This window comes from Lactuca virosa, chromosome 3 (genome assembly GCF_052849685.1).
Source record: "Lactuca virosa cultivar CGN04683 chromosome 3, Lactuca_virosa_CGN04683_v6, whole genome shotgun sequence".
In the NCBI taxonomy this organism is placed as follows: Eukaryota; Viridiplantae; Streptophyta; class Magnoliopsida; order Asterales; family Asteraceae; genus Lactuca; species Lactuca virosa.
Window position 1 is genome coordinate 6,153,647 of NC_136428.1, and position 10,000 is coordinate 6,163,646.

Genomic DNA, 10,000 nt, shown 5'->3' on the forward strand with positions numbered 1-10,000 from the left:
AACATGAACGAGGAGATCTTGTTCCTGACTGTATCCCAGCCTCCGAATGTACAACAATTAAGGCAAGATATTTGGGGGTTTCTTTCAAGAAGCAAGTTCAATGTACAGCAACAAAAGTTTACTTGGTCTCAAATTCTTCTTGCCCAGGTTGTTTTTCTGCCCTCGTTGTACTTTTAGTTATCCTGCATCTTCTTATAGTTCCGAGATGCTTTCCATGTTCTTATAATCTTGTTGGTGTTTACAAACTTATTGGCACGCATAAACTCATTTATATCTTGTAATCAGCTTCATGTTTAATATTAAAATATATTGCGCATTTTGATTGTAGTCTGAGGCTTGTAAGGTTTTAGGGTCATATTGAATCAAAACTGCATAGGCTAAGTTGATGATCTATTGTGAAGTGTATGTTGCTTTGTGTTGATATATGTTTATGTTTTCAGGTTCCAATGGCTCCAAAACAGCCAAACACAGGACTCTTTGTGGGTCTAAACAAGGGGCATGTTGTCACCAAGAAGGAATTAGCACCTCGTCCTTCCGACCGAAAAGGGGTAAGTAACAAATCATGATATGTAAATTGTGTTAAGTTTCTTTTGGTTCAATTAATGGTTGTGTTTCTTTAGATTATATATAGAAAACAAGTAAGAGATCACACTTTGTGAGAAACCTTATTAGAGAGGCTGTTGGATTTGCTCTTTATGAGAAGAGAATCACTGAGCTTCTCAAGGTTGGAAAGGACAAACGTGCCCTCAAAGTGGCAAAAAGGAAGTTGGGGACTCACAAAAGAGCAAAGAAGAAGCGTGAGGAAATGTCTAGTGTTCTTCGCAAGATGAGGTAACTACAAATCTTTTTTCTTTTTACTTACATGGTTCACAAAATATATATTGATATTGACATAGTATGATGAATGTTATTTATTTAGTATGATTTGTTGTATTACACTGGTTTGATATATATTGGGTCTTCTTTTTGTAGGTCTGGTGGAGGCGCTGAGAAGAAAAAGTGAGTTTTTTCATTCTTGTTGGCAAGATAGAGATCTCTTGAGATTTTTTGTCTTTTGAATAGAGTAGAGGTTTTGGTATTTATTGAAAAGCCTAACTTTTATATTTTCTTTTTGGATTTAAATCAACGATGTGCAACTTATCTATAAAGACCACATTAGTTTGTTCTTCATGCATATTTTGATATACCAACAAATGTATCAGGCACTATGTCATGTTGGATCAACCATGGACCATAGATTTGTAGTTATAATATGTATAACTAAATCTTTTCTCAATCGCTTTACAAAAGTATATGTTATGTATAACTAAATCTTTTCTCAATCGCTTTACAAAAGTATATGTTGATGACATTATGAATTTTATCTATCTTTGTGTGTGGCTTTTATAAACACAATAAACATTATATCTTACCTTTTTATTCTTGTTATTGGCCCCACAATTGAGTTCACAGAACTTTGGGACTCAATCAGATGAAGACCAACAAGAACTAACTGTGGGACCTAAGTTATGAGCTCTGCTTATGTGGTTTTGGGAATTGAAAGGAGGTGACCTCAACAAGTAAGATTCTAATATTTTTTTCTATGCCTATGTGAGGGGCAAGTGTGTAAAGATATCAGAAAGCCAGGACAATCAAACACTATATTTGCGAAATATTAGCAAAACATGGAAAAAGGAGGAAGTAAGTTTACTCTTTGAGGCATTTTATCAAATAACTTATATGCAGAGACAAAGAGTGGTACCACTGTCCTAGCTTATCCTGCTGTGGTGTTCTCTGACTCTCTGAATGGCAGTAAAAAAATGTAATCTTCTGATCCAAACTCCTGAACACACATTCCAAACACGCACACATCTAGCCCTTCTATATTCTAAAACAAAATGATCAACTGATGGAAAAAAGATATATATATATATATATATATATATATATATATATATATATATATATAATGTTAGATGAGATGCCTATAATTGGTAATGGTTATTAGGTAAACAGTAAATTTTTATACATGATCCCATTTACAGTAGGCTTAATGTGGTTGAACAATTGATGTGTATATATACACTTTTTTATTATACAAATCAGAGTGCACAATTATAATATAGGATGCAAGTCCCCTGTTTAAGAAATGCGTGAGATAAGGCAACGAAAGGATAACTAGAGAGGGTAATTACCTTAATACCATTTGTCGTATCTTTTACGTGTGTGTTTCATATGTGTACATTATCTGCAACCAATAATGTACGTCATAAAAATGAATGTGTTCTTGTTGTTGCTACTGAAACTATTTCCTTACTGTAAGTATTGGTATGAAGTGTTGTGTTCCTATCAGGAAGTTGGAGAAAGCCCGTGTGTGCATAGATATCTAGTACTTTCTGACTTCCCTATTGTTTATACTTTTTTTATCTCGCATTTTGTGCATAATTTTGTGTGTATTAAATAAATATTTTGGATTATCTTAAGTTAAATGTGTGGTTTCAGGTACTAGATGTGTTGATTAGTATTTTTTGCCGAACAAACATATCACCAGACACATTATGGGTTGGAGGTTGGCTTTTGAGGCAATTGCTTCCTTATAGCGAGACATAGTTCAACACTTGTCATCTTCAGTCCCTTAAGGTCAGTCCAATACATCCTGTCATGAATTATGTACAAAAAATGTTTCTTCAAAGTGTATGTATGTATATTTTGGATTACCAAAAAAAATTGTAACTTGGTTTAGTTCAGATGGAGAATTAGGATATGCCTGGAGGAAGTTGGACATGAATCTGATAGGGATATGACCCTACGAGTCTTGGATGTTTAAAATATAATATCATGGACATTTGAAATATAATACCCCCAAAAATAAATGAATGTTTATAAATAAATTGTCTTTTTGACCAAAAAACTTATGAGAAATTACAAAACAGTCCAAGTTCTTATATAAATTATAATTTAATCGTAAATGCATAACTTATGAGTTTTGGGCTGTTATTTTCGGACTATTAAAATCATGTACAATTTAGTGAATTAAGTTAAATTCTTATTTGACATAGTAACTTATTTGACATAGTTTGTCAAAAACCTATAATTATGAACTTACAACACTAGCCCTTAAACGTTGATATTGAAAGTATGCTCCTTTTATGTTCAATTTTCCCTTTCTTTCTTTCTTATCTTTTTATTTTTTATAATATAACAGTTGTGTTATTTCAGCTTAAATCCCTACATTATACATTTTCTTAATTAGGTTTGTATAAAACCTGTGGTTGTAGGAATCCTTTAAGAAGTTTTGTATCCAACGTGTCTTCCTTGTATGGTTCATTGATGTAAGAAACATCCGCTCACCCTTTTGGTGGTTGGCTGGTCCTTAAATGGGAAACATCTCTACTACTGGTAATTTTTATCCACTTGAATAACTTCTAACTTCTAACAATCTGACTACATTTCTTAATGGAACCTGGAACACCACAAAGTTATCTGCTATCGATACACACTTATGCAAATATTTTCAATGCAGAGCAGGTTTTAATGGAACCCGGAACACCACATGGATCAAATATCATATCTCAAGTGCGGTCCCACATTCTTTGGATGGAGAAAAGGGTAATTTCGTCTTTTACAACTAACATTCCATGTTTGATTCTTCTAGTAATTATATTAGCATATTAATTTTTTGACTTTTATTTGATCAGGTCACAAGAATTATCGGAGCAGGGGTTCATTAGTCTTAAAGAATTATGAAAGGCAAGATGCAACTCTACTTAGTTGGAATTTGATGTTTATCATCTTTGTGTATATCTTCTTAGTTTGTATAGCATTACATTGCAGAAGGTGTCCCTTAATAGCAATGTAGTACTAAGTTATATAGTTAGGGAAAACCTCTTAATAACAATGTACATATAGATCCCCTTAATATCAATGTATTACAATTTTTTGACATGATGTTATTGGATGAAATTGATTGTTTTGGCATATATTTGTTTACATATTTTTGTATTATGCGTAAATGAGTATTGTAAAGACGCGCCGTAAATGCATATCGAAAATGGTTACTGAAGTTTATGACATGCAGTGTCATCTTCATTTATGATGGGGGCTTCCTTGATACACATTGCGTGTCATAAACACGCGCGTCGTAAGGTTACGACACGCAAATGCTTGTCGTCTTCCTATATGACAAGGCCTTCCTTGATACGCATTGCGTGTCATAACTGTACATCATAAATGTGTGTCATAAATGTGCGTCGTAAATAGACGACGCGCAAAAGCGTGTCGTCTCTCGTTATGACATGGCCTTCCTTGACACGCATTTGCGCATCGTCTGAGCATTTTACGACACACATTGCGCATCGTAAAAGGTTGTTTTTCTAGTAGTGATTAGAATTAGATTTGAGCTTTGTACGTAAAGTCTTAAGGGATTAAGCACTTTCAAGTGACTTTTTTTTTGAACCGGCAAATCTAATCTACTTCTAAACTAATACCACCTAATTCCACATATGTCCACAACGGGACTTGAACCCTCGACCTCAAAGAGGGAGGGCACCACCTGATACCGCTGGGCTAGAAGCCCTTTGGTACTTTCAAGTGACTTGAACCCTCGACCTCAAAGAGGGAGGGCACCACCTGATACCGCTGGGCTAGAAGCCCTTTGGTACTTTCAAGTGACTTCTTGGTCATTTTGATATATTAGAAAGCTTAATTTGGGTGTTGGGTTCTGTTAAGCCGTGCTAGGTCATAAATTCAGGAACTTTATGACTCTAGACGTCCATTAGGATTAGACTTGAGGATTTGAACATTTGGTATTAAAGGAATAAGACCTAAAAATGAAGTTTGTTGACTGATCAGTACGTTGGGCGTACGAGTAGGTACGTTGGGCGTACTCGACCATGACCCCGTTTTCTTATATGCTTAGTACGCACGGCGTAAGGGGTGGTGTACGCATGGCATATTCCCGGTTGGGGAATTTGGTCACTTTTGGATCATTTTAAGGTTTAGACCATGTTTGTTTGAGTCTGGGCTTGGAAGGTTAAAATGGTCTTTTACGCCAAGCAGTTTTAATTATGGAAAAAGGGCCCTGATTATGGATTATGATCTATTTGGTGATTGAGATTTATTTATTTGTGATTAGTGTGGGGATTTGGCGTTTCGGCAGTTCGAGCTAGAAATTGGTTGTCTTCGAATCGAGGTGAGTTTCGTTCACTGTACTCGTGGGTCGAAGGCACCAATGTCAGCCCACTGGATTATATGTGTACGATGATAGTTGTCTTTGTGACACTTACTATAATGCATGTATGTGTTTGTTGTCTTTGTGACTCTTGTAGTTATGATTGTATGCTTAGCTGTATGGGTGAAATAGAACCGATATTGGTTAAAATAGACTGAAGGGGTGGAATACACCTGGCCAGTACCGATTGAAAGAGACCGAAGGGGGTGAAATAGACCCAGCACCGTTTGAAAGAGACCGAAGGGGGTGAAATAGACCCAGTACCGGTCAAAAGAGATCGATGGGGTGAAATAGACCCAGTTATGTTTTGACTGTTATCTATGTTATGTATGTATGGTATGTGGTACTTTGGGGAATGAATAGCTTTAGCTTATTTAAATTGAAATTTTTACTCGGTATTTTTAAAGCGTTACAAGTTTGGTGTTTGGTTGGTTGTTACCGGTGGAGATCGAAGGCACATGGAGAAGGCGTCTCTAGTGGTTGAATGTAATAGAGAGTTTTTTTACGAGAAAAATGAGAAGATAGTTGAGAAGGGAAAATATATGACATGGAAAATAAAAACAACAATAACAGCAAGAGAAGGTACCTCCGACGACAAATAGAAAAGATCATTGAAGGTGGAGGTCGACGCCAAAGGGTTATGGTTTATGAAACATGGTTTTAACCTAAAGTTCTCATACAATGTAAATCTGATAAGTTTCTTGATTAAAAATGACAAATATAAGCACGAGGGGTGTTGTGTGTGTGTGTGGGAGGGGGGGGGGGGGGGGGGAAGGGAGGAGGAGGAGGAGGGAAGTGGACAGCTGCACTAAGCCCAATTTTTTTTGGTGTACAGTGTATGTATATATATATATATATATATATATATATATATATATATATATATATATATATATATATATATATCAAAGAATGACTAAATAACACCTCGGTTTACTAAAAAAACAACATTTATTAAAAAAGATTCGTACTCAAAACTCATTATTATACTAATAATTATCTAACAATTAAAAAAACACTTTTTAATATTTTCACTTTATCTTTTAGAATTATTTAAATATAATCTGTATTTATATAAATTGTTTCGTCTATTTACCAAAATAATTTTTTTAATGTCTAAATATTTTATTCATAAAAATTATTTGTTTGGTAAACATATGAATAATAAGAAACTAATTATGAAACTTATGTATTACGTGGGTTAATTTAAAAAAAAAACTAAATATAAATATTAAAATATTTAAGAACTTTGAATTTATAAGAAAATAAGAAAAATAATAAATTATTATAATGAAAATATTTTTTATTTTTTAAATTTAAATAAATTAAAGAAACTAATGAGCTTTAATTTTGAGATTTTTGAAATTAAAAGGTAAGTTAATTAATGAAATTGACATTCATTTACTATTATATTTATTGCAATTATTATATTAAGATATTATGTAAATTAATAAAATAGAAAAACTCATCAAATAACACGTGGAAAAAAAAATAATTCAAAATAACCATAAAATTACATTTAGCAACTTGAATGAGAATGTGACAAATGAGTTAAAAAAAAAAAAAAAAAAAAAAAAAAAAAAAAAAAACCTTTGATTTATTAGAGAGGATATAAAATCTAAAATACCATCTAATTTATCGTCATTATACACGTAGGTTTCTTATAATAAATTTTCACTATTTTTATTTTGAATCTTATTAATAAATTAATGGTTTGGTTTAAGCATTTGTTTAGATTATAATACGTATTTATCATAAGTAAATAAAAAAAGTTAGCGTTGCACTTTCATGAAATAGATTTCTTGAAAATTATTGTTTGAAATCATTCAATCACTATAGTAATCGTGAACTTAAATCATTATTTAAACGAAACGTGATTTATGTAAAAGAAGGCATTTCATAACGTACAAATCTGATTTCATCAAAACAAAGTATTTAATGAAAAAATAGCAAATCTGAATAGCAGGTTGTGGAAAGCATTTGAGGAAAATAAAACCCTAGAAAGAAATCGAGGATGAAGGAGCTTATAGGGGTGTGCAAAAACCGAACCGCAAACCGAAATAACCGAAAAAACCGTATTAACCGCAACTGTAAAACCGCAACCGAAACAAAAACCAACGGTGTGGTTTTTAGTTTTATAAAAACCGAAAATTTTGGTGCGGTGCGGTTTTTAGTTTTGCAAAAACCGCAAAAAAACCAAACCGCACCGCATATATATATATATATATATATATATATATATATATATATATATATATATATATATATATATATAATATTCACTGAAAAATCAAGAATTACATTTCAAAAGATTAAAGTTTTATAAATATATAATCTAAATTGGAGGTCCGTAACAAATAAAATTGAAGAATTTGTTTAGATTCTTAGTTAACCATTTTTTTCTTTAATTTCTCTGTCATTGGTTTATTTAATTTATCATTATTACGTTTTATTTTTATGTATTCAGCTTTAGATATATAGCTCCAATCTCACTGTTTACATCCATATTTCTTTTTCGTTTATAGATGCAATTTCCTTTAGCCTCTTAATCTGATCAAACTTTCATACTTTTCAAGATAACTCATCCCACATCGGTGTGCGGAAGAAAATTAGAGGCCTCTCTTCTATAAAAAGGAGTTGTGAGGCTGAACCAAAGAGAAAGAGTTCGCAGTGCCTTGTCTTTGTGGGAGCTTAGAGCTTACTTCCTTTCTTGGTGCCTGATATTTTGGTACTGAGCTAGACCGGCTTCTTGGCAAAAAAAAGTTTAGTTTATTTTATGGCCAGTTCATTTTAAATTGATGGTTATATAGGTCTATTGCGTTTATGTTGGTCCGACTAAGTTTGATATGGAACATGTTTTGAGTAAGTTTTATTAATTTCCAAAAATCCAAATAACAAAACTGAAAAACCATACAATTTTAACTGCATAATCGTACAAACTTATGTTTCGGTTAAAAACCGAAACCGCACCAAAATAACCGAAAAACCGCAAGAAAAACCGCAAAACCGCACCGAATTAAAACCGCACCTATCGGTTTTTCCCTATAAAAAACCGCAACTTGCGGTTTGCGGTTCGGTTTGGTCCAAAAACCGCACCGTGCTCACCCCTAGGAGCTTATCTGCTAGCGCCAACGGCAGAATATAACACAGGGGGAGACGGAGGTGGCGTTGGGGTTGAGTCTGATGTAGGAAGGTGGCGGCAAGGCTGAAGAGATTGTCGTAGAGCAAATCAGATTGCCCAAAAAGAAGGGAGTAGGCCGTTGAAGCAGAGGAGGGAGGCAGATTATGCTTTTTTTTTTTTAACTTAGGCTGTAGGGAGTGGTAACACCCAACCCACCGAAAAAGCGTTGTTACCTCTATGCCACGTCAGCTTCACCACTAATCCACCACCAACCCACTAAACATTGGAAATGTTTACCACTCCACAAATTCTATTTTTTTAACATTATATTAAACAGAAAACATAATTTATAACATAAATTAATTTTTTGAAAACATAAAAAAATAAAACCACATTTCATTAATTAAAAACATAGAAATTTAAAACTTAAATACACTGTTTAAATAAAATAAAAATTAAAAAACATAGAAAAATTCTAATCGTCGTCGTTGTCGTCACCGACATCATCCGCCTGGTCGTCACCGTCCTCATCCTCCTCGTCGTCATCGTCGCCATCTTCCTCGTCTTCATCGTCATTTTGCCATTGGAATTGCCTTTCCCATATGTATTCGGTCAAATCATGTCGTAGATTGTGATGTGTTTCATGGTTTTGTATTTCCAAAACCCTTGAGAAGTATGCCAGGCTGCCAACTTGTATTACTGCAGGTGGATTAAGTATATCATTCGTGGTATATGAACAAATAGCCCTACTCTCTTCTTCTATTATCATGTTATATAAAATAACACAAACAGTCAACACCGTCGTCAATTTTTTCATGTCCCATGTTCGTGTCGGATGTTTGATTATGTACCACTTTTGTTTGAGGACTCCAAACGCCTGTTCTACATCCTTCCTTGCAGATTCTTGTGCTAACTTGAACATTTTTCGTTTATCGTCGGTCGAAAATATGTATGACTTGACAAAGGTAGCGTATTCTGGATATATCCCATCACCTAGGTGATACCGATACTTATATTCATTTCCATTGACAACGTATAGCATGTCTGGTGCTTTACCCTGTAAAATATCGTTAAATATCGGAGATGCTTGGAGCACATTCATGTCATTGTTTGACCCTGCCATACCAAAGAATGCATGCCAAAACCATAGGTCATTTGAAACAACAGCCTCCAATATAACAGTCGGCACCCCATGATCACCCCGCGTGAACTGACCACACCACGCGTTGGGACAATTTGCCCACTCCCAATGTATATAATCAATGCTACCAAACATCCCTGAAAAACCATGTTTAGCTTGATGTGCGGCATACAACTGTTCGACATCGCTTTTAGTCGGATGTCGCAAGTATATGTCACGGTAAAGCTCTATAGCATACTCACAAAATAGATATGTACACTCTCGACCCGTCCTTTTAGACATTTTCAGATACTCATCTGATGCGTCTGCGGCGATGCCGTATGCCAATTGTCTAAGAGCGGCCGTACATTTTTGTATTGTAGTAAACCGCGTTTACCTCTAGCATCTCATCGTAATTAGAAAAATTCATAATTACGTGCCAAATCTCTAGCTATACGTAAAAATAAATTTCTACTAATACGAAAACGTTCTTCGAATTTCGATAGATAATATAAACTATCAACGGCAAAATAATCACGTACCAAAAGTT

The 10,000-nt window shown here is 34.1% G+C and overlaps 2 protein-coding genes across 2 annotated transcripts; one reads left to right on the forward strand and one right to left on the reverse strand.

Annotated features, from left to right (window-relative positions):
* The first annotated feature begins 446 nt into the window (after positions 1 to 446).
* Positions 447 to 1,009, forward strand: LOC145162188 (large ribosomal subunit protein eL36y-like). The gene is made up of 3 exons (XM_079081409.1): positions 447 to 548; positions 632 to 831; positions 973 to 1,009. Exons 1-3 carry the CDS (start codon positions 447 to 449, stop codon positions 1,001 to 1,003), a joined length of 333 nt encoding a protein of 110 aa, XP_078937535.1. The 3' UTR covers positions 1,004 to 1,009.
* A 7,796-nt stretch (positions 1,010 to 8,805) lies between these two features.
* LOC145163269 (protein ANTAGONIST OF LIKE HETEROCHROMATIN PROTEIN 1-like) lies at positions 8,806 to 9,753 on the reverse strand. The gene has a single exon (XM_079082106.1). It carries the CDS (start codon positions 9,751 to 9,753, stop codon positions 8,806 to 8,808), a length of 948 nt encoding a protein of 315 aa, XP_078938232.1.
* Positions 9,754 to 10,000: the final 247 nt, after the last annotated feature.

Coding starts and splice junctions, on each gene's coding strand:
- LOC145163269 (XM_079082106.1), bottom strand. CDS start 9,753: ATGTCTAAAAGGACGGGTCGAGAGTGTACATATCTATTTTGTGAGTAT.
- LOC145162188 (XM_079081409.1), top strand. CDS start 447: ATGGCTCCAAAACAGCCAAACACAGGACTCTTTGTGGGTCTAAACAAG. Junction 549..631: donor GTCCTTCCGACCGAAAAGGG/GTAAGTAACAAA, acceptor GATTATATATAG/AAAACAAGTAAGAGATCACA. Junction 832..972: donor AGTGTTCTTCGCAAGATGAG/GTAACTACAAAT, acceptor TTCTTTTTGTAG/GTCTGGTGGAGGCGCTGAGA.